General features: G+C 36.2%; 1 protein-coding gene across 10 annotated transcripts in view; it reads left to right on the plus strand.

Annotated features, from left to right (window-relative positions):
- The window catches only part of ZNF644 (zinc finger protein 644), a 50,648-nt gene extending 27,015 nt beyond the window's left edge, over nt 1-23,633 (plus strand). For 7 of the 10 annotated variants that reach the window (XM_068406959.1, XM_068406964.1, XM_068406961.1 and 4 more), the window contains 7 exons: nt 6,127-6,199; nt 7,509-9,552; nt 9,994-10,549; nt 10,731-11,336; nt 13,908-14,030; nt 21,334-21,436; nt 21,937-23,633. In XM_068406959.1, the coding sequence (XP_068263060.1) occupies nt 7,540-9,552; nt 9,994-10,549; nt 10,731-11,336; nt 13,908-14,030; nt 21,334-21,436; nt 21,937-22,129 (3,594 nt within the window). In that variant the 5' untranslated portion in view covers nt 6,127-6,199; nt 7,509-7,539 and the 3' untranslated portion in view covers nt 22,130-23,633. Of the gene's footprint in view, nt 1-6,126; nt 6,233-7,508; nt 9,553-9,993; nt 10,550-10,730; nt 11,337-13,907; nt 14,031-17,182; nt 17,319-21,333; nt 21,437-21,936 lie in introns of those variants that run through there. The other 3 variants (XM_068406962.1, XM_068406967.1, XM_068406968.1) reach the window with 3 other exon arrangements.
- Nucleotides 23,634-25,370: the final 1,737 nt, after the last annotated feature.

A 25,370-nucleotide genomic window follows, 5' to 3' on the forward strand; every position in this document is an offset into this window, starting at 1 on the left:
CCAATGTATAGCACAGTAATTTGACAGCATATGGCTCCATGTTGAGACTACTTCCTCTTCTCTGCAAGCCAAAGTCTTCTGCAATGACAGCAGGTCTTTTATTTTAGTATTATCCCTCATGTAAGGACTGTAGTGGTGAGACTAAAGCCTGGAAGAAGAATGCAGATACTTTCCTAAACGTGCTCTTTGTGAAATGTCTCACTCGGTGTGACTGAAGTGAGACTGGAGTTATAACAGAGCATTGCTGGTGGAAGTGGGTTCTATAAGGAAGAAATATTTTTATTCTATTGCCTGAAAAGCTGACACTGAGAATCTAGCATCCTTGGACCCCTCTGAGGTGTGACATAGCAAGAAGGCATCTAAGTAAATTGTGACAGGGAAGAAGAATTCATCCTGTGGAAAGTCCTGAATTGTAGAAATACTGATAGAAAATGAGGTGGGACTTGGGAAATGCATGTTTATAAATTTGAGTGTGATAGTATTACTTTACTTAGTGAGCGATAATATTATTTTATTTAGTGAGAGAACTCTGGAAAACAGGAACACTGGAAGAGAGGTAGAAGGGAGAGGGGCATCAAATTATAGTTTTGCCGTGAATATGTTCTACATAACTTGGAATAGAGAGAATGCACTTTTGCTGTATACCTAATTATTTTTGTGTAATTTTCTTAATCTGTCAGAATGATAAATCTGAACTTAGTCGTTGGAAACTTTTTTTAATTAAAATATTCTTGTGCCTGTGTTGCTGATATTTTGAAATGAAAGAAAAAAGTGGATAGTCTGAGCATATGGGGCACTCTAAAGAGGAGCAAAGTAAGCGAGAATTGGGATACTGTGTGGCAAAGTATACTAAAACAGAATCACAGAATAGTTGAAGTTGGAAGGAGCCTGTGGGCATCTTGTCCAATCCTCTGCCTTAAGCAGGGTCATCTAGAGCAGCTTGCCCAGGACCATGTCTGGACAGCTTTTGAATGTCTCCAAGAATGGAGGCTCCGCAGCCTCTCTGAGCAACCTGTGCCAGTCACTTTCACAGTAAAAAAACTTTTCCTTGTTTTCAGATGGAAACTGACATATTTTAGTTTGTACTCATTGCTTCTTGTCCTGTTACTGAACACCACTAGAAAGAGTCTGACTCCGTCTTTTTTTTTTACCCTCACTTCAGATATTTGTACGCATTGATGAGATCCTGCCAAGCATTCTCTTCTCGTCTGCAGGCTGAACAGTCCTAACTATCAACCTTTCCTCATATGAGATACTCCATTCTCTTAATTGTCTTAGTGGCACTTACGCTGGGCTCTCTCCAATAGCCCCATATTTCTCTTGGACTGAGCAGTCTAGAACTGGACACACTACTCCAGATGTACCCTTACCAGTGCTGAGTAGAGGGGAAGGATCACCCTTCTCAGTGTGCTGACAATGCTCCTGATGCAGACCAGGATACTGTTGGCCTCCTTTGCCACAGTAGGTTATACTGTGAGTGGCAATAACTTTGCATTTCTTTAGGCATAATACAACTTCTTGGTGTTGTATCCATAATTTTTCTTGCTGCTTTAAAAATAATTTTTAATATGGGAATCTGATTAGCTGTGAGAGTTTCCCAATGCTTGTGTTTTCATGTGAACAGGTATGGATCTGAAGATAGCTAGTTTTCAGTGGAACTCCTCAGACAGTAGTTACATTAATAACCATATAGTTGCATGTAAAGTAGGTGTGGGAGGGCAGTGTTCATGGTGGTGTGCATATTAGACAAGCTATCTCTTCACTACAGAAGTTTAAAAAGAGTCCAGAAATGTTCAGGTGAATTTGTAAGTTTCGAAGCTAAGTAAGACAGTCTACAAATAGTCACTGTCCCTGCTGTGCAGAAGGGAATATATTTTCAGCAACTTAATTTGCAAACACAAATAGCAGGTGGAGGAAGGCAAGGTGAGCCACTGACTTGTCCTCTGGTTGTCAGGCTTTGTGGTTCTATTTCCATCTGAAGGGTGGATCTGGATAGCATTTTAAGAAGAGATAAAGTGGAAAACAAGTAATAGGCATTCTTCTAATGGTCAAAGTATCGTGATTTTATTGACTTTGCGTATTCATATTGCTAGATAACACCCAAAACTCGAGAGGTGTGAACTGTGTGCATTGCTGTATGGAAGAGGCAAAAATGTTGTGCAGCTATCCTCTAAACAACATGATTTGTTTTTTTCCTCAAGATGTGGCTGATTTATGCTAATACACTACTAGTTCCTGTATTGCTCTGTACAAACCTTCATTTTCCAAAGGTTCTTAAACATTTCACTTTTGATGGAAGCTCCCTGCTTGACATTTGCTGTGATTAAGTTGTTAAAGGAATAGACTGTATAATGGGGCAGAATGGAAGGAGACACATCTTTAGTCCTGTGCCACGATGTATTTAAGCTCTCTCTGGTCTGCTGTTTGTTGCCTAAAAATCTGAGACTTTGGTTCCATCATCTTTAATATAATCTGTCATTTGGCAAAGCTTTATTACAGGAATGCTTGTGGATAAAATTGTAGGTTTTGTTAGTTTTCTCTATTTACATAACAAAGTCTTGAAGAAAAATCTAAATGGGAACAGTGCAAACGTGAAGCACCTTTCTTACCTCTTGAATATTTGACTAATCCCTTGAATGTCCTGGTTATTCACATATCTGCTTAAAGAATTTGACTTGTGAGGAGTCACTTAGCACAGGACAAGTGTATTGTTGCCCTCATTACGGCACTGCTGAAAGACAGTATATTTTCTTCAGACTAGACTAATTAAATTCAATCCATTTAGGACATTACTTCTAAGTTTTTGTGCCACTTAACAGTCACTCTGTGCTTTTAGCTCATTGGCTTCTATTTTTGAATTTAATGAGAAACGTGATATCAAAACACAAAAGCACTTAATGCTTTTCACAAACTCAACTAAATTCTTCCGTCTTAATTTTTCAGCTCCAATGTGCTTTCAAATCTGTTGTAAATACTTGTAAAATAATGTGGGTTTTGTAACAGAAACTGACATATCTCTAACTACAACTGCTAGTAGGCAACAGAGTAGCACATTTAGCACTGGTGTGTAAGCTTTAATGAACTAGCATTGCATGAAGGCAATACTCTTAATTTGGTGTGTGACCCTATTACATAGCGAAGGTTGTCATTATGAAATAAGAACTTGGAAATGTCGTAAACGTACTGGTAATAAATACGATTAATAATGTACATAGAACAATGGAATTAAATACATTCCTATCAAAAAGAATTATTAATGAACAGAAAGTGGACAGCATAGATCTGATGACAAGAAAGTTGCATCTAATCTGAATTACTGAGTGACCTAGGAAGCTTGCTCAGAGGGATTACCGAATAATTATGTTAATATGCAATTATCACCTCATTTCTTCTGTAGTAACCTCAAGATGTAGTGTAGTAAGGGTGTTATAGCAAGTGCTGATAGTTTGCAAAAATACTGATGTTCAAGATTTTTGAGACAATAAGATTAGCTTAAGGCATTTAAATTATGATCTGTCAGCTTGAAGATAGATCTGACCTTACAGTCTTTTAATGCTTAGACTATCTGGCCACAGGCAGTCATATCTGCAGAACTCATTATGATTTTTAAAACTGATATTTTATGAAGAAAACCAATATTTAAAATTATGTAAATTTAAAAGTTCTTAATTAGATAAGGGTGGAATGTGGCTTAGTTGGCGAAATAGTTGGTTGTTTTATACTTTTGAATATGAAATTCCTATATAATAAATAGTGTATCATGTAAACCAGGAATAATGCTGTTAACTGCACTACAGTCATTCTAGGCTTGACTGAAATAATTGAATTGAATTTGGCCTAGCCTTTTAGATAAAGCATGCTTCAAAGGTGGGAGCCTGGGATTGTGTACGCTTGTGTAGGCTTTTTCAGCATTGCCATTTGTACATTTATATATCTCCTAAGAATATTTCACTATGTGCTTAAATAAAAATCACCTCGGCTATATGGTGCTTGCACTGGTGGAGGATATAACAAGCACTGTTTGCAGGAAATTTAAAGTTTGATCTCAATTTTTAATTTTTCAAACACACTAAGTAAGGATTAATTACTATTCTGACAGAATTAATAATTTTGTATTTCTGATACGATCTAGATAAGATAATTTTTAAACTGTGATGGAAATAGGCAAAGAATATTGCATAGTCTTGGTTGCATCTTAGTTGTTACAATGATTGATTTTTATTTTTTTTTCCCCAGAGTGTTCAGATTAGGTAGTGTTTCAGTTTGGGTGTTGTGCTTCCTGAATGGTAGAGTTAGATGATAGCATTCCACATAATGCCATCATTTTGAGGAAAATGTTATCTTGCATGTGTCTAGTTACACCCATGGTTGTTACTGTGTCAATTTCTACACATGAAGTAGAGAATGTAAATAAGTATTGTATCTTGGCTCAGTGTCATCCCAAGACTCTAAATTACTGTAATTTAAAAAGATATTTTATATGTTTTCTTTAATATCATGCTGTTAAAAATGCTAACTTTCTTCTTCTTGTTGTCCTGCACATAAAATAGTGAATTGTACCACCCTGATAGCTGGAAAAAATGTGATAATTAGCAGAAAATTATTAAAATATAACAGCAATATTATTGATACAGTAAGCCTTTCAGGCTTGATTCAAAGACTGAAATCTGTAGGGGCAGCTGTATTGCCATAGAAGACTTCTAATCAGATACATATGGAATAGTTCACGATCTCCATAAATATGGAAAAGGAGTCTCTTACAAGGTTGCACAGTGTAATGTTTTAGATATTGCTCATGATAACTCTGAAGAATCTCAGTTTAAAGGTGATTCTATGGTGCCCTGGCCACCTTTTTAACTTAAGCTGTAACACTAATATTTAGTGTCAGTGTGGTTTTGTATGTAGAGCAACATGGTTTTGCCTTCGTCACATAAACCTGTGAAAAGTTTTCAGGAGCCGTTCTGATAATGAGGATTGCAGTCTCCAAGCAGGCACGATATTCTCAGTTTGCCTCCCCGCTGTTCAGGGGGTACCGATTAAGTTGCTTTAAATGGGAAGCGTCTGTTCTTCCTCTGAACCCCTCACACCAGAACAGATGGGTGGAACTTGGAACATGGAAGGTTTTACCTCAGAGGTGGTAACAGTGAAGCCACTCATTAACACTGAATTTACCACTTTTTTAGCAATGTTGCTTCCTGTTGAGAAAAGCTAATACAGGCTCTTAAATTGACTGAGCATACATTTGTCTGCCTCTGCAGTAATAAAACAAAGCAAACGCACATCTTTCAGGCAAAATTGGCTTACTGAATTTCTTCTAAACTTTTTGTGAACATTTTTATACTCTACTGCCTGATGCTGTATGAAGCTTACACTATTCAGTTGTAAAATGGTTGGTGCTGTTGTGCATCCTTGGAGGTTTCACTTCTTCTAATTGACTTTTCCATTACTGATTCTTAGTGCATGTTTGCACTGCCCATTTCTAACTTGTGTACGTGATGTAAAGACTCCTGCTGGGTGGTGCATTATCAGCATTTTAGAGTGATAGCTTTGAATGTGATCTTATTGGAAGTCTTTATAATGGTGGAAAATGACCCATCTCAAAACTGCAAAGAAGTGCAAAAATCTAAGAAATAGGAAGATGAGAAACTGGGGTGTCTAATAGAACATTTGTATAAAGGTATATTATAGATAATACAATAAAATATTTCATACACTTTAAGCATTTATTATGCATCTGACATGAGTGTTGTTGTGTTTCTAAATTGTCTAGTTCAGTGATTGAGTAGCAAAGTAAAACATTTATTTAATGGCAACATTTTTTCATTATATTTCTGCTCCAAATATAGTTACTTTTATTTTCAAAATAGTAAAGAAGTCGTATTACATTAAAGTTTGTTTTTTACAAACTTAACGGAGGTTAAAGTATTTGTTTTGTCGTTTTGCTGATTTGAAACAAAACAAGCACAATAACAGAGAAGTTCCATGAGAACGTAGCTAGCTTTGAATTGTGTGGGTAGCTATCATAATGCTCAATTGAAAAACGAAGAAAAATGCTGGACTCATTTTATAGTGTGATGTATAAAGATGAAAGCAGTGTTGTTTAACCAGGTGGTTTTCTCTCCTTAGGAAAAAAGGATGTCAAGAGTGGTCTTCCTTGATTTCGAAGAAGGACCATTGCAGGGAGCCATGGATATTAGTTGTGAGTTGTAACATCTTAATTCAAAGAGTATAGGTAATGACTCCGTTTAACTGAACTCTATTCAAAATGTTAATTAGTAGCTGAAGCTAAGTATGCGATGGCAGAAATCAAATCCCCCAAAAGATCAAAGCGAATAATACTCTTTAAGGGTAAATGTGATTTCTATAAAATATAGATAGATGTTTCTGGCTCCTAGATGGGTGTTTTAATGCCTTACTCTTACTGTGTTCTGAGGACCCATGTAAGAGGTAGGGGGTAGATTTAAGTTCACATTCCTTTTTATTACACACTGATTTTCATGTGCAGGCAACTCCTTTGTGCTCACTAAGCATTGGGTAAATGATTTTGTGTATGAATGAAAGACATATTTATGTACATAAGGCCTCCCGGGGGAAAATAATACGTTGTAGTTCTCTGTACTAGTAGATACTATTATTGTCATGCTCTGGATTCAACATGGTGATTTCCTCTGGTAGGTAAATCCTAATTAAATTTATTTCTAATTGTGGGGGTTTTTCCACCTTTGAGAAGATGCTATTTTATTTGTTTATCATTTTAAATGGCCTTATAACATAAGCAGGATCTGATTTATTTATTTTAAAGCAAGGAGCATCCTTTTGTAAGAGCAGAATGGGAAGACATTGAATTTCTTCAGTGAGTTTGATCCTTTGCTATGTCTCTGTCAGTAATCAGATGTTCAAAATCAGCTTAGTTGTGTTTTCTCCTTTAATACCAAAGTAAACACTTCTGCAGGTTTCTGTGTAGCATCAGGTCAGTTGTATACAAGCACTTTGAAAAAAGTGCTACTTTGAGATACATAAAGATTATTTTAGTTTCCTAAGTGCAAAAGGGAGATATGGATTTAAAAAAAAAATCACTAAAATGACTAGCAGATGTCTGGGTAGCCTTTACTCCTAACTTGTTTTACTTCTAGAAAACAACTAAAGATAAACTCTGTTTATGTTAATGTACGTGTAGAATGTATTTGCACAGTTTTTGACAATTTCATTTCCCCTATCTTGCTTGCATGTAGGCATTCAGGCTTTTTTGAACTGGGATACTGGGCAGTGACTAGTTTGCTGTATGGTTATTAATATAGCATAGCAAAAAAAATTATTTTTTAAATTGCTTCATTGATTAATTTTAAATGTTTTGAATATCCTAAACAAAAAAAATACATTTTAACAAGTTCAAAACATATTTTTAGATTACAGTGTGAAGAAGGGTGATCCTGAAGAAAACTGTAAATTAAAATTGCCATTATTTATTTCTGTGATTGCCTGATTCTTTTCTTGTTTGTTTTTTTTAGTATAAATGTACTTAATGGACAGACCAGCAATATGGATGATTTAGAAATAAATACTGAAGTCACCGGTGCTAAAGAAGAAATCCTATGTGATGATAATTTCATATCTGAAGAAGAAGGTGGTATTCCTAGACCACAGGAAAGCGACACGTCATTTCAGAAGAACAATACATTGACTCTGCCTGAGGAGCTATCAAGGGACAGATCTGAAAAAGCCTTAAGTGGAGGCCAGACTTCTCTATTTATACACACTGGTGCTCCTACTGTTTCTAGTGAAAACTTTCTCTTGTCTAGAGGAACTGCTGTTAATGGACCAGTTTCACACTCCACCTCAACTAAGACTTCCATTATGAATAAAGGCAGTGTTTCATTAACCACTGGACAGCCTGTAGGTCATCACACAGATTCCTGTTCGACTTTGACGGTGGTTCATGATCTTCAGCTGCCTTCAAAGAGTACAACACAGAAATCAAATCAGCACCAAGTTTTATTTTTGTTACCTGATGTAGCACATGCTAAGAACCTGACTCATTCCATGAAAAATCTACCTACCTCTGCTTCCATTGGTTGTGATTCACAGAAATCAGTAGGAAATAGTGTAGATAGCACTTTAGTAGGCCAAGTAGAAGTTTGTGAGGATGATAAAAATTTACTAGTAAAAGATGATTGTGTCGATACATTAACAGGCATTTCCTCAGGTACAGGTGGTTTCGGATCAGGATGTGATCCCAGCTGGGATCCACAAAAAGAGTTTATACAGTTTCTTATGACAAATGAAGAAACAATAGAGAAGTCTCCCATTCGCTGTAAAGTAGGCTTAGAAAAGAAGCGAAAAAGGAAAATGGATGTTAGTAAAATAACACGCTATACTGAAGACTGTTTTGGTGATACCGGTTGTATTCCTAGTAAATCAAAACTATTAAATGTGGACTTCTTAGAGCAGAATGAGGAGCTACAAATAGTAGAACCACAAAAATATTCATTGAGTAAAGTAAAGCCTGAATCCACAGATGAAGAGCTGGACGCTGTTGATGCTATACAGCATCTCATTTATAGTCCCACTAGTAACTGTGCAGAAGATACTTCTCCTGTTCACAGTAGCACTTTTCTTTCCAGTACTTTAAAAAATAAATGTGAACAGAATGATTCTGAATCACCATCTACTTTCAGTACTGATGAACCATCATTTTATCCCTGTACAAAGTGCAATGTGAATTTTAGGGAGAAGAAACATCTGCATAGGCATATGATGTACCATTTAGATGGGAACAGTCATTTCCGACATCTTAATGTCCCCAGGCCTTATGCATGTAGGGAATGTGGAAGGACATTTCGAGATCGTAATTCACTTCTTAAACATATGATAATTCACCAGGAAAGAAGGCAGAAACTGATGGAAGAAATCCGTGAGCTGAAAGAACTTCAGGATGAGGGTAGGAGTGCACGGTTACAGTGCCCACAGTGTGTATTTGGTACCAATTGTCCCAAAACGTTTGTGCAGCATGCAAAGACCCATGAAAAAGATAAAAGATACTATTGCTGTGAGGAATGCAATTTCATGGCTGTGACAGAAAGTGAACTGGAATGCCATCGAGGGATCGCTCATGGAGCGTTAGTCAAATGTTCAATTACCGGTAGCGACATGTCCCAGAGGAAAACACAGAAAAAGGCATCCTTGAAAGATCCATATTTAGGATCCTCAAAAAAGTCATCAACGTATATGTGTAAAATGTGTCCATTTACTACTTCAGCTAGAAGCGTTTTAAAAAAACACATGGAATATTTGCACCCAGCATCACGCATTGATCCCTTTGGTAGCCATCTTAGACTAGAAAAAAGAAAAGGCAGCATAATAGAAGAATCTTTAGATTTTGGTAGCAGGACAAAACAGTTGATCAAGCAATCTTCTACTTTTCCAAAGAACTCTGTTTTAAAACAGGATGTAAAAAGGTCATTTGGCTCTACTTCACAGTCCGGTAACTTCGCAAAACTTCACAAGAGACCCTACAGGATACAGAAGGCTCGGAAAAGCGTTTCACAGTCATCTGTAAGTGTGTGCAATCTAAATTCTACAAACAAGACCTTTTTGATTAGAAATAGCATTGACCAGAAACGTAAATGTTTTCATCAAGCAGCAAAGCAGAAAGCTAGTGTCAAAACAAGTGGTAATTATTTATATAGACACAAATATGAAAACTACAGGATGATTAAAAAATCTAGTGACTCTTATCCTTTGCATTTAAAAAAGGAAGAGTCCAACTCTGTCAGTTCTTTACATTTATTTTCTTCATCAAGTAGTCCCCATAATAATTGTTTTGTCATGGATTCAAATAATCTTGATTGCAAAAGGGCAGAAGGCTGTGCAGACCGTAGGCATGTAGCTGTAAAAAGAGTGGTTAAAGAATCCAAGAGGGAAGGCTCTGTTACAGGAGATGATTTGGATTGCTATCCAGATTTTCTGCATAAAATGACTGTTGTTGTTTTACAGAAACTTAACTCTGCTGAAAAAAAAGACAGCTATGAAACGGAGGATGAAAGTTCATGGGATAATGTTGAACTATGTGATTACACTACACAGTCTGTGGAGGATGAATCTTACAGTGATATTAATCAGGAGCATGTAAACCTATTCCCCATATTCAAAGGTAAAATGGAAGATCATGAAGCTGGTGATAAGTCCTCACTTAGTTATGAGCAGAATGATGGATTTTATTTTGAGTATTATGAAGATGCTGAGGGTAGTAACTTCCTGCATGATTTGCATGATCCTCAGAATTTAGAAAATGTAGGATCAGCGTTGCCAAAGCATAATTCAGTTTTCCATTGGACTGATCTGTCACTTGAAAAGAAGTCCTGCCCATACTGTCCAGCAACCTTTGAAACAGGTGTTGGATTGTCCAATCATGTTAGAGGACATCTTCACAGAGCTGGACTAAGCTATGAAGCCCGTCATGTTGTTTCACCAGAACAGATAGCAACAAGTGATAAAATGCAACATTTTAAAAGAACTGGAACAGGAACTCCTGTTAAACGTGTTAGAAAAGGTAAGTTGTTTTTTTTGTTGGTTTCTTTTAATTTGGCTATAAAGTCAAGGGGATAAAGGGGTTTACTGAGCTCTAAACAAGACTTGCTTTATCTCGTTGTAAAGCCTTCTTGTCCTTGTGATTTGCTGTTGTAATGTAAGTGTATATAATTGTCAAAAAAACATAATTATTTTCTTTGTAGCGATTGAGAAATCTGAAAATTCCTCTGAGCATACGTGTCAGCTCTGTGGAGGCTGGTTTGATACTAAAATTGGATTGTCTAATCATGTGCGAGGACACCTGAAGAGGCTTGGCAAAACCAAGTGGGATGCACACAAGTCTCCGATCTGTGTTCTGAATGAGATGATGCAAAATGAAGAGAAGTATGAAAAAATCCTAAAGGCTTTGAACAGTCGCCGCGTTATTCCCAGACCATTTGTTGCTCAGAAATTTGCATCAAATGATGACTTTTTATCTCAGAATGTTATACCTCTTGAAGCATACCATAATGGCCTAAAGACTGAAGATACGTCTGTGTCTGCATTGGAGGAAGAAGGGCTGGGTTTCCTAAACGAATGTGATGAAACAAAAGCAGTACTACATGATGAAAAAAAAAATCAGTCACTCACACTGATAGAACTCCTGAAAAATAAGAGGTTAGGAGAAGAAAGGAATCCTGATATTTCTCATCAAAAGATTCATAATCAAACTGCAAGAAAGAGGTTTGTTCAGAAATGTGTTCTTCCATTAAATGAAGACAGTCCATTGATGTATCAGCCACAAAAAATGGACTTGACTATGCAGTCAGGTAAGAAGATGTTTCTAGCTGTCTTGACAACATTTCCAAAGAGTCCTCTAATTCATAGAAAGTGTACAAGTGGAGGGTATTTTATTTGGTATACTGTTCATTTACTTCTTATTTCATTTCCAGAGGACACTGACTGCGAGAGGTAGCATAGCACATTTTTCTGACATGTTTTTCCTAAAGTAAAAAAAACCCTCAGCAGCACTGAGGGATTTTTGCATGGCACATAGTTCCTGTTCTGCATATGGCTGGGCATACACATTCAAAGTGGACACAAAATGAGCCTCAGTAAGAAAGAAGACACATCCTGCAATAACAAGTTGAAATGTCCATTCATATTTGGTAGAGTAACAGTTCTGGAACGATTGGGCTTATAACTCTGTTCCTGGGCATTAAAACAACTGGTTTGGGAACTACTTCACTTAAATCTTCAAAATTTGTGCAAAGCAGCATTTGCTCAAACTAACAGAACTGTTGATACCATTATAAATGCATAATATTCCAAACTGGTGAATCACTGTCAACTAATTTTGATGGTTTTAGGCAAACATACTCTTACAACATAGATCAGTTCTTGTTTGTTTCAAAATTGCAGCTGCTGTGGGAAACTGATGCTTGCTTAGGGCCTGTCTATCCTGAGTGAAGACCTGTGCTGGTTCAAGCTTTGTTGGAATACAGTTGGAGCCAGCAGGTTTCTAATGCACAGCCCCTGACTGATACGAACAGAGATTGCCTCTCCACTGAGAATTGTGCTAATGAAACAATTCTATAATCAACTTCCTAGATACTCTCTATACTAATAGAGCAGGTTTTTAGAGTGATGTTTTTAACCTACTTGTCACATTAGAGTTATGTCTAGTCTTGGGGAAATCTTACAACATCCTTTTTAATGTGTATGTGGAGCTTGCATTTACCTGTTTCTTATCTGGACACCACCTTATAATGCTGCAGGATTCTTTAGGCTGAGGAACAGGATCTTATTTTTATACCCCTGACTTTTTTTTGGTTCTCTTGGTTTTCTTGTTATTACCCAGTGCAGGTTAGTAAAACTGGCAGTGCCCAGTACTTTTTCACCTATATTCTTGTCTTCCTTTAAAGAAATAAAAACAACAACAATCTGACGTGCTCAGAAGTTCTTTTAGGGCACTGCAAAAGTGTGGCAATCAGTTTCTTAACAAAGGTGGCTTTCTAAAATGACATAGTAGAGGTGGAACAGAATTATATTTAATGTCTTCTGGGTGTATGTGGTTGTCCTTTAAGACAGGAGATTGCTTAATAAAGGAAGTGTGTCTTTGACAGGCTTAATGATTTGAAAAATAATGCTAAAGGAATAGCTTGCCAAACCTGACACTATATATTGCTTTCTGTTTAATATTTACTGCTGAATACTAGGTAGCACCTGTTTGGTTGTGATGAACAACCAGGTAAAAATAAATATATGCTTGCATAGTACTAACAGTTATGAATGGGGCCCTATAATTATCTGTGGCTGAGGTAACAGAATTTGACAACTAACGCACTGTGCCAGTTAATAAGAAAATATTTTAACATCAAGTTGAAATTCTTCTGTTTTTCCTAAAAAGGCAAATGTTTCTAATTCTGGTTTTAGTTTTTAAAAAGGTTTTTACGGGCCAGGTGTTCTTCTTCTGTAACTTGCCTGAAAAAACAGCATGTCTTCTGTGGGCTGCTGGAGAATAGGATTCTTTCTTTCCTGCAAATAGAGGCTTTCCAGCTGAATAGTTTTAGCTTTTTTATTTATTCTTCTAATAATTTATTAGTAGAGAACTTGAAATATTAGTTGACCAAAACAATATATCTTTGGTAAAATGAAGGGAGGAACGTTATGGTGAAGTTGAGCAGGGAATAAGTTATAATGGTTTCTTTGTCTGGTAAGTGAGGAGCTCAGTATTGTTTCACTGTTTTCCTGTGATAAATAGCATGTTGCTTTGTTGATCATTTATTTAGCACAAAGATTTTCACAAAAAACTTCAAATCATTAGCTTTCATTATCGATTGCGCATCTAAAATAATGAACAGAAAATGCACTGAAAGAAATGTTTTGTCTAACAGCTGTTCAGTGGTGTGTTTTACCACCTTTTTCTCTGAGCCTTCAACAGGAGCCTAATTTAGTATTGAGCTCTTCAGTCTTAGGGGTAAAACACTTTTAATTACCACTTTGTCAACTAGACTTTTAAAATTCTCTTTATTGGAAATGTTGCAAACTCTGAAATTTCTCAACAGAATTGTGCTGTTCGAATTGCAGGATTGTATTTTGGGCTTAGAGCTTCATAATGTGGAGATCTGTAGGAACCTGGTAGTAGGTATTAAATGCAGAGTAGCCTAATGGGCTCAAGTTGCTTCCTTTCTGTTCTATTTCAAATAACTTGGTTTGGCTTAAAGCACTACATGGAAAACTAATAACGGTTAACTTGGATCCTTCTAATATACTAAACAATTGCGTCAATGCAGTGAATATATTTTAAACCATCTTTATTGCAGAAAACTTTTTACAACGCTTTGAGAATTTCATTTTTTGAAGAGAGAACTGGATTATAGTTTTCTTTTGAATGATAGGTATGCCTGTGAAGCTTAGAACGTGTGTGCATTGCAATACGACGTTTACAAGTGCTGTTAGCCTGTCCAACCACTTACGCGCTTATGCACGAAAGAAGAGTGCTGGACTTTTGACTGGGACAGGTATGTTTTGTTACAGATGTAAAAGCAAGTCTGTCTATGATACATTTTCCTCATCAGACTGGACAAAAGCATATGTTAATTCAAAATAATTTTGAAGCTTCTGCTGGTAAACAATTTATTTGCCATAAAACTTCAGCAACTTGTAAGAAAAGGTATGTTGCTGTTGTCCACTCTCATGTCTGGTTTTCATTCTTACTTATGTATTTTGGATCCAACACTTAAGGTATGTAAGCAAAACTAAGAGCTGGTCACTTAAATTCATTTTCCTACAATATCACCACTTCCAAACCAGCTAGTTGGCCTTCTAACGAAGTGTTTAAAAGTACCTCAAAAATGAGAGGGGGGGGGGGGGCAAACCCAAAACCCCACAACAAACCAACTAGTAATTTTTACAATCTAGTACATATAATTACTAAGAATACTGTAGTTAAAATAGGAAAAGCAAGTAATTTTACAGTTTGTGTATTTCTAACAACATATTGTATGTAGTTGGTTCATTTCTTGTTTGGCTCACAACCCAAAAACTACCTGGTCTGACATGGAGTGAGTGTAGTACAGCATTTGGCACTGCTATTAATGCTTTTTATTAAAGCACTCTTCATTTTGAAATTCCTCTAATATTCCATATTATGACTCATTTCCAGAGACCTGCAATTTGCCTGGCAATTTCTAAGTTTACTTGGATTATTGCTGAGATAGTGGGACTTCATATGATCAACAGCAGATTGGGGAGCAGAGATGGAATATAGTGAGGAAAATTTAGAGATACAAAGTCTAGATATTCAGTAATTAAGAAGGGCAGCCATCAGTTTTCTGTGTCAAGCACAGACTTTTATATAATGCTTTGGAAAAATATATCATTCTTTTTTTTTTTATGTGTAGATGTAATTCGTTATGCTAAGAGTGACAAATAAGCTGAGTTTCAGGCTTTCTCTGCAGAAGGCTAAAAGAAATATTTTTACAAACTGTACCTGTGGCTGCCAGGTCTTATATTATACTAAGCCAATGCTATAACAAAGTAGATTTAGAAGGAAGTCAGCAGATGCAGTAATATCCAATGTGTAGGAGTGTATGCTGTTAGTTAGTGATTCTGAAAGTTTTCATATTTACTCAGTAGAAAGATGATGATAGTGGACTTCATTTACCACTGCTGTGATTTGGTACTAGCACTGTGGTAAGTTACTTTGCTTCTATACCTGCTGGTGAAATATTTTTCAATAGCTGTATATTTAAATTGCATGTTGAAATCTTAACAATAATTCAGTGGAGGAGACACTGTGGCAGACAAGATAGTACACAAGAGAATGGATCCTGGACAAGCTCCTTGTACCTCAGCTTCCCTTTTGCTAAATGGGAAAAGTGAAGGTAGCTTGTTAAGGGGCTTTCAGGGATTTTTGTTTTCTTTAAGAAATGTATTTTGCTAGTGAAGCAGTAGCATACTCATCAGAACAGATGCCACTTTCTTTAAAAGAACTGAAAGAAAACTCTTGAGTCTTGTATCACTGGGCCTAGAAATTTGTTTAAAATCAGGTTAGAAACAAAGCTTTAAAAAAAAAAAAAAGTTAGAAACAAAACTTTAAAAAAATCTTCTGATCTCAGAAGCTGGAGCTGAGCCAGATAAATAGCCCGTACCATGTGGATAAAGACCTTCCACTGAAACCAAGGACTTAGAGAGGCTTAAGTTCTAGCTATAACAGTATGCACCCAATGTATATTTGTATTAACTGAGTCATTACCATTAAAACTGTTGTAACTCTGCAAAGTTTGTAAACTGCTCGTTGGCTTTTCATTCGAGCAAGCTCAGTGCAAGGCTTGTAGACCAGAAAATATGCTTTTAAACAGTGGCTTTATTCGGTATTCCACTTTATATTGTAAATTTTGTGAAGAGAATGATTTTAATACAAGATTTCAGTAGCACACAGTAGTTTTAAACTTTGCTATGAGTGTCATTCTTAGGGAGATCTCAGTTTTTCTTATTAAAAAAATGGTTGCAGTTGAGAGCAATTCTGGGATATCTTCAGTTTGGCTTTAGCCTGGAACCTGTGTGGAGACAATGAGGATACATTTATACAGGTTCTCTCTTCTGTTGTCATGAAGCCTTTCTTATATCTTCTAAAGTAAACATAACTACCGAAAAGAAATCATGTTGGTTGAATATTTGTCTCAGTTTCTTGCTGTAATTAAATAATTGTGTGTAAACATGAATGCTGTAGTTCTTTTATTTGGCAGTTGTTATGGGAGCTATCTAGGCATTACTGTCTAGCAAGAGAAATGTAGTAATCTCTGCATGTCACCAAAGTGAGACCTTTCCTAGTGCTACATTAGCTTACGTACTAGTCTTCTGCTCAGTTTTTCAGTTTGTCTGCAAATGTTTTTTATGTTGACTATAATCATACTGCTTTTCTAGCAGATGTCCTGCTTCTTCAGAGTCAGTACTTTGACCACATTTAGTTAAATCTTACCCTATTTTTCTTTCAAATGTGACTTGACAGTTTTAGCAGTATAATAGACATAATTAAGCATAATGGTAAATTTTGAGAATGGACTCAAGAAAAACATCCTAGAAGTGAAACTTTCTAGGCTGTTGGCTCTTCAAGGATGGTGTTTATTAAACTTCAGTTGTGCCTGTAGTTACGCAGTATGGATCCACAATATAGCAAATGCCTGTCTAGGTTCGTTTGGGTAGTTACTTGCTTTTGTATTAGTGCTTGCATGATGCTCTTCAGATGTCTGACTGGAACATTATTTTTTTTTTTTTGTTATGCAGTCCAATTTTGAACAATGTAATGATTTAATCGCTCATCTTGAGTAGATGCTGTTTTCCTTTTATGCCTGTTTTGATGAATAGCAACACATTAGTGTTTCTCAGAGCACGTGGCAAACTTGCTTCTTTCTTCTGATTATCTTTAGAGCATTGGACAGACTACACAAAATCTTCAAAACGCATCTCACTCTACTTGGTACAGTAATATATCCAGCTTCCTTCCTTCTCTCTAGGCCTCTCTTTCCCCCCCCAAAGTCTCTTGATACTCTCTTGCACCCTGGCTTTTTACATCTTCTCTTTGTTGACTCTTTTCACATGCTCAGTCTCTCCTCACCAGCTGTCATCTTCTGGGAATCACCACTCTCTTCTCTGGTCTTTGCTTCTGTAGATGGAGACTGCTTTTTCAGAACCTTGGGAGAGAACAATCGGATACAGAGCAAGGATTCTGGCCTTTGAGCCAACAGTATGACTGAGGTAGCAGTTCCTGCGGCCACTGTGCTTCCAAGTAATTTCTAATATTGTTTTGGCAAAATTGTAGCTTCGGGAACTTTATTGTGGAAGCATATGCAGCTACAGCAGAAATCTGAGATCCACTGGCTTTGCATGTCTTTATTCTGTGCTGTTACAGTTAGAACTGATCAACTGGCACAATGGGCTAATTTTTAGTATCCTATAAAATCCTTCGGGGAGCAAATTACTGGAGGGTTTTTTAAAATGCATTTTACTGTGCAGTAATGACGAGGATAGATAGCAAGTGATTGAATTGGAAAAATTAGTGAATAAATATACCAGAAAGATAAATCATTATCTTGTACTTTTTAATTGGCAGTGGTTTTAAATGATTAATTAGATCCATTTATGCGTGCAATTATTCAACTTGTGTTAGCTTACATATGCTATGACAAAAGTAATGAAGTCTGAATAAAGACGCAGCTTCAGCCTTCCTGAAATGAGAAGTGTTCCATGTTGGGGGACATCAAGAAGCAGGGTATGCAAGTTAACATAGATGCACTTTGATTTTGAACCTCAGACCAAATGTCATGGCATGAAGGACCTCTAACTGTGACTTTTCTAGTTCATGTTGTCTTAGGCATGTTTATTTTAGCCTCCTGTCTCCATCTGCTAGTAGTCTTTCTTGATAAACGGTCACAGAGGTAAAGATGATTTTTATATGCAGCCTTTTTACCTAACATATACTTAGAAAAGTAGGGTGCTCTGAAATTGAACTTAAGTGCCTCAGGGAGATTCCTCTAAAGTTTGATTGTCTTTTGTTTTAAATGGGTTGTTTCTCTGTCATGCTGAGGTTTGATGAAGTGGTGTAACTGGTTGTTTACAAAAAGTTTTTAGAATAGCAAGGAGGAAACACCAGTGGCCAAACTTGAAGGAAGGAGGCTTCTTCCATACAGAATTGGGCCTTTATGGAGAATGAAGGATGATAGTTTGGGAGCTGATAGCCACAAAGTAGACGTTAATGGTAGGTAGTTCCTGCTTCTCTCTGGCAATTTGCTGCAATTTCCATGCAGCTTACTAGAGCTAGATTATCCTTGGCGTTGTGCTAAAAACGTACTTTCTGAGGAGGTCTTGCTTTGTTACGATAAAAGCATTGTAAGAACAGTGACTGAGTTTTAGTCAGAACATGGCTACACTTTCTTAGGGGTCAGGCAGTGGTGTGACTTACTTGATGTTTGCAAGCACTTGTAAGCATCATATCAACAGAGTGCTTAAGTGTGTGCACGTGACTTCGTCTAAACTTGTTACGGTCTGGACAGACAAAAATGAAATTAATGTGACAGTTTCTGGTACACGTCTGTGATAACTGGTGTTGGAATTACGGTTTGCAATCAGCTTTACTCTGATGGAGTAACCAGACGTTACTCTTTCTTCACTTACTTTCCTGCTTCATTGGAGTAACTTCAAAATATACTTGTGCTGCTTTGTGCCCCCTGAAATGTGAAGGAATATGTTCACTAGGTCAAAAGACAAAGGAACAAAAAATACCCCTTGCAGAACACAGGTTTAGTATTCTTAGTATTTTCTATCTTTTGTAACAGCTTCTTGCTTGGGCAAATGTACTTACAGTCTTAGCTAAGTTACTCTAAGAATGCATTGAGTGATCTGAGTGGTTTTTTTCTTTATGCCTTTTACTGTGATATTTTCTGTTCTTTGTTTTGTAATTCCTCTATCTAGAGCCTCCATCATAAATGGCTCAGAGAAGATGCCCGTTCTTTTGTTTTCCTCGTTCTCTCATTGTTCTTGGAAAACGTAAATTTCAAGGAAGTAGAGACTACCTCTCCTGCTACATTATGGCAGTTGCTGTCTATTTTGATTGCAGGGTAGTTCAGAGGGTTTTTTTTCTTAGAAGATTACACACACGCACAATACCGTTAGGTTTCAGGAACTCTGTTGCAGACCAATTCAGGTCTAGTAAGAAAGTGACATCTCTCTGAAATACTTGGTATGTATGTGAGTAGAATGAGTTTCTTGATAGGAATGAATGTCTTAGTTTGCCAACATGAAGCAAATAAGCTAATTCTTGTTTCAAATGCATGTAGGCTTCTCTAGAAGGAGCCTGCTGTCTGCTGCCTTTTTTTTTTTTTTTACTCATATCAACTGACATCAACTAATTGACATCACATGCAACTCATAGATGTGTTTGCATTTGGATAATACTGGCTTCTGTTTCCCTTCTTCCCATGATGTTCTGCAAAATCAGCAATGGCAAAGCTTCTGCTGTAATAACTGCTTCAGATAAGTTGCCCCTCATGCAGATAGTTCTCTTCAGAGAACGGGTGTCTGGGTTTCAGTATTTTGTCTGCTTACATTTCTGATTATGTTGTTACTGATGTTGCAGTATGTAAAATATTTATACTACTTGGTAGTTCCTACAGCCTGAAAGATAGTTAGCTTTTTTTCTTCCTAATTATATGAAGAATGTGCTTTTGACAAGAGCATAAAGCATTAAGAACCCCTTACCTATTCACTTTTCCAGAAGTTATCTTGGCCATTTCTCTCTCTCCCCTGCCACCTTGGGTTACTGCCTTTATATCCAGACTGCTTTCATTGTTGCTATCAGAAAAAATGCTGTTGAGCCTCATCTTCCTAATGATGGCTTGACCCAGGGCCTGAAGGAAGTCTCTTTAGGTTGGTATCTGCTTTCTACTTGTTTGATTAATTCTCTGGTACCCTCAAACCTCAAAAATGCATTCTAATTTTTCTGGATACTGTAGGAATCTTTAAATCTGGGGATGGAACTGGGAAATGTCTGGTGTATCTACAAGTTAAAAGTTTGGCTACAGGGTAAAAGCTTGAGAGGTGCTCATTTGGAGGATGTAAGAAAAATGAAGGATGTGATCAAGACTGTGTTCTTTAAATCAGCATGTTTTGCCTCACCAGGTGTTGTCTTATGCTTCAAAATACTAAGAGGTTTATTCTTCTGTTTTGTATTACAGGAGTCAAAACTTAGACAAGTGTAACTTTTTTTTTTTAATTTCACTGTTAAGATGCTTCAGTAGCATAGCGTTATACCTTTTTGGTATCAAGAATACCACTTGTTACTGTCTTTCATGTTTCAGTGGAGTTTTAGTATCGGTGTCTTGTGTTTTGGAATAGAGTGTAGCTAGATACACTTCTTAGTTTAAGCAGTCCCCAACTTCTTGGGTTTTCTTGAGCTTTATCAGCTGTTTTCATCATAACAATATTAACTCAGTTTAATCCCCTCATCCTCCAACTTTGGCTCCTTCTTGGAATCTCCAGGTTTTGTTACAGATTCCTATTGCATCTGTTTATGGGAGGTACAGACCTCAATACTAACTGAACCCGTTTGCTCTGCGTTTCCTGTTCACACACATTATTTTCATACATAGTTTCAAATGCTTAGACTGAATTTAAAAAGTGGCCTTGCCATCCCTGTTGATTGTCCCAATACCTGCTCCCACTGCCAAGGATTAATACACAATTTTTGTAAGATGCATTAGAATTCAAACAGGAGTGAGAGGGAAGCTTAATTTGAAATTCTTAGAATAAAAGGGCAGACTTTTGCTTTATGTTGAACAAATGGCGGGTGTTTTATTCAAACTAGAAATTCTTGATTGTATTAGCTGAAAGCTACAACTTTGTGAAGCTGTAACTTGGTTGAACATGAGTTGTCTCATGATGGTACTTGAACTACAAAACAAGTTCCAAGATTTTGACAGTGTTTTATGCATGAAAGGGAATTTCCAATGGTGCTTTGCTTCTCTATTATTCTGCAATAGGTTAGTAGATGCTTGCTGATGCTAAAACAACAGTTTAATGCTGAATGTCAATTATCTAGTCTTTTAAAGAGCAAGCACTATGCTAAACTAAAAAAATAGCTTCTTGCATTTTGCTAGTAGATTTCTTAAGTACACTGTAATTGTTTTGGATTTACATTATAATTAAATGTAGAATAACAAGGAGGTAGATGTATTTTCACAACTGCTATAGGAGATGCTTACTAAATATCTCTGGTTAACACTTGTTGAAGTATCCTTTCACATATGGAAATTTCTCTCTTCTTAGCTTTAGACTGTAAGCAAAAGAAGTCAAGGTCAAGATCTGGAAGCAAGAAAAAAATGCTGCCATTACCTCATAGTGCTGATGAAGTTTACATACTCAGATGCAGGTACATAGGGTTATTTTAACTGAAAGAAGACATTCTTAAGAGCTTGCTAATTTTAGTCATAAGATTTAAGATAGTATCCTGTAAATGTGTTTGTGATTAAATTGAATAATAAGGGGGGGAAGCAGCTGCCTATTTTCCTTAATTTGAACAAGAGGGCTTGAATCAGTCATGCTTGGGTATTAGGTTGCCAAGTGTTTCTCTACTAAAATCTTACTGGTCATGTCTGAGTGATATTCTGTTCTGTCCTTCAAAAGAAACCTTACGTAAGAACAACAGGTTGTTATTGCTAGCATTAAAAAGGTAAGAGTGTAAATTGTACAAACTGCAGGGTTTTTGTACTCACATTTACTGTAAATGAACTCAGTTACTAAGGTTTTCAGCTAAAATATGTAGAAGCGAAACTTCAATAAAATTAACACTTTCCACTTAATGTCTTTTATCTTATAATTTTTCAGTAGAGCTAGCTATATCTTGATGGAATAATTTTAATATTTGCATAGGTTTTGTGGTCTGGTCTTTCGAGGACCTTTGTCTGTTCAAGAAGACTGGATAAAGCACTTGCAGCGACACATTGTCAACGCAAATCTTCCACGGACTGGAGCTGGCATGGTTGAAGTCACATCACTGCTTAAAAAGCCTGCTTCAATTACTGAAACTTCATTTTCTTTACTGATGGCAGAAGCAGCATCATAGAACAAGGAAACATTTTAAATTTTAATTGGATGTAAATTTGAAATACTTTGTCATTTTTTAAAATAAATTGCTACACTAAATTATGTTTATAAATGCTAAAGACAGAAAAATAGAGGAAGTGGATTACAGTAACATCAAAATAAATTGAATACTTAACAGTTACAGTAAGTAGTCTTTATATTTTATATAGGGTGGAAGATGTGTTTTTAAGGTTTATTATGTTTTTGTCAGTTACTGTGTTCACTATCAATACAAGACCATTACATGTATGGCAGCCATTTTTAAATTGTTGCACATGGGTACTTAAAAGACAGATTTTAATAAAACAAAGAAACCATGTTCTCTTCAGTGTTACCCAAATCAAGGCTCTGTTTATTCCAAAAAGAATTACATAGTAAAATAAGATATTATTATATTTTGTTTGTATGTATGTAGTGTTTTGTATAATACCAAGAACTGCTAATACAATTTACTCAACTTAGGGCATTAAATATCATGTACTTCATAGTTCAAGAGACTGTTTCATTCAAATAGGGCAATTAGTACTATTCTATCTAGGTGTATAAGTGTTTTTTTTTAAATCACATGAGGCTTTTTGTACTAAAAAGTGGAGGGAAACTTGTTTAAACAAATTCCTAAGAGAAATATGTACATAATACTGGAAATTTGTGGTAAGGAAATATTCTTTACTTCAGTTGCATTTCTCACTGACAATAAAGTGGTGCATCCATGCTACCTCCTACTTGTCAACAAAGATGGTATTTACCCTTATGTTTTTGTATCATAGAAGATTGAATCCAACTTTCTTTATTACAAAGCATCTTTTTGTTAACAAGTTTGTTTCTTTATGATGATTTACTTAAAGTCTGACTTGCTTACAGAAGTTTGCCTCTCCTACTATTTTATTTAACACTGTAGAAATGTACTAATAAGCATTGCTCACTACACGGTTAGAGTAGACTTTTCATTTATAATTCTGTTTAAAAGATTGATCATTTTAGAAAATTCAAACACAGATTGAAATGTTCTACATATGAAGAGAATGTTTACAACTTAAATTTTAGAGCTTGTTTTGGATGTGATTATATGTATGAAAACTGTAACACTATGCTCATGCTAAGGACCTACTTACAGAATTACTGAAATAAATGTGCTGTGAGGATGGAAATACGGTGCAGGTGTCTTGGTCATGCTGAATTGTGTTTGTTCATTTAAGCTGTCTTCAGAACATGATTTTTGTTTAAATCAAATCAGATTCCTCTACAAATCAATTTTGTATGCAAGTAACATTTCATTTTACTCGTATAGGGTAACAGATACTGTAGTTAAGCCAAGGATATGCATTGATATTTTCTTTATATGTAAATAAAGTTAAAAGCAGTTAAAACAAGAGGAGTATTTTGGTAGAGTATATACATACCTCACTGCCAGTGAAATTGCTTTCCTATGGTATATCTCCTTACCAGAAAAATCTCTAAATAAAAAGGTTTAAAGAAAATCTAAATGTCTATAATGTGAAGCATTTATTTGCATTGTGTGAATTAAGTTTGTGAAATTGATTTGTCTTGCTTGAGATTAGAATCTTCTCATGATCTTAAGTGAAAGTACATTTACTTGCAATAAACTGACTTGTTCACAGACGCATTACATTTGATTGGTGGAAAATATGAATAAATGTCTGTCTTCCTATATGTGTGCAGTTCAGAGTTAACACACGAGGCTTGTTAATGTTCTAATAAAATAGACAGGCTGAAAATGCACAGCTGCGCAGGACAGAGTCCTGAGACAAGGCCATCCTACCTCTGTCGAGGCCATCATTAAATTAGTGCTATCAGGTGCTTTACTGTACAAGTTGCTACAAATAACTTCAGCTTTATTGTCAAAATTTATTCCCTTTTTTTTTAACTGGAAAATCTACATCAGTACATTCAAAGGCTGGAGAAAAAAGTACTTCAGAGATTTTTAGGAAAGATAACTGGGATGTTGAAGTGTATTGCAGATGAATTATGTATATGCAGACTAACAAATTTCTAAATTTGTGGATGATTGGGATTTTTTTATATGTTGTGAAAATGGAAGATTTACAGCAATGTGTTGAAACAGAATAGAGGGAAGTGATCAAATCACCTTGAATGTTTATAATGCTTTAATAGAGTGCTTGTTTACCCTTCTCACCAAAAAAGGTGCTTGTGAGAGCACCATATTTTGTGGCTGTTTAACAGATGAAAAAAATCAATTAAGTGCAAATGCTATTTATCTAGTATTGTTAAGAATGCTTGTAAAGGTAAAGCCATACCGTATGGAATTTAGCAGTAGCAAAAAACTCTATTAGGTTCATAATAACAAAAAAAAATAGTTAATTCTATTTAATTCCTTAAACCCCAATAGTGAGCTGCTTTGTGTAATGCTGAAATGCAAGGTTGTGTGTGAAGAGCAGGGAGCTCTAGGCCTGGTTAGCTTCCAAGATATGAGATTCTCCTGCGGAGGAGCCACAGTTTTCAGTGGCAGGATGAGTGGGTGCACTGGAGCTGTGTGCCCGGCAATATAGTTTGAAATAAGTATGGAAGTTCTAGAACTCTTATGATTATTAAATTAATTGCATATATGGTTGATACGGACTGAATGATCTTTTTTAAAAAAAATAATAATTTAGTACCCTTAAGTTTTCTTCAGCCTCTAGTCTTCAAGTGGGGCCGTTCGTTTTCGTGGTTTCTGTTGTATGGAAATACAGATCTTCTATCGCTACCTCCAAGGAGATATAAATCCCCCTTTCCAGAGTTATAGAGATTCGAAATAATCTGGTAGAAGAGAGTTAATTCAATCAGTTGTTTTATTATATGAATCTCATGTTTTGAGATGTGTGGCTTGAGAGGCTCTATGGCAGTCTGTGCTAAAGGGCTGTACTTCCAGAATTGCACATATGAACACGAGTGTTAGTCTGTTCACGTTGGCTAGATCGCTTTGAGGTGAAGGCTGCAGTGGCATAGTGATTTTGTTTGGTTGCTTTTGGTTCCTTATCACAATCTGCTGTGTTTCTGGAGTTACCCTGGTTTCTGGTAAAGCTCTCTTTAAGTAGGAGCCACTGGAAGATTCTGAAGGCATTTTCAGAATACTTAGAGAAGCCTGGGAAATTGTAGAAGACCACCCCCCACGTTTTATAAGGTGATTACCTATATCCCCTAGTCCCAGTGAAATTTCCAAATCATCTTAAAAAATTCAAACTCTGTTTGCATTCCTTGAA

This window comes from Nyctibius grandis, chromosome 8, assembly GCF_013368605.1.
Source record: "Nyctibius grandis isolate bNycGra1 chromosome 8, bNycGra1.pri, whole genome shotgun sequence".
NCBI classification, from domain to species: domain Eukaryota; kingdom Metazoa; phylum Chordata; class Aves; order Nyctibiiformes; family Nyctibiidae; genus Nyctibius; species Nyctibius grandis.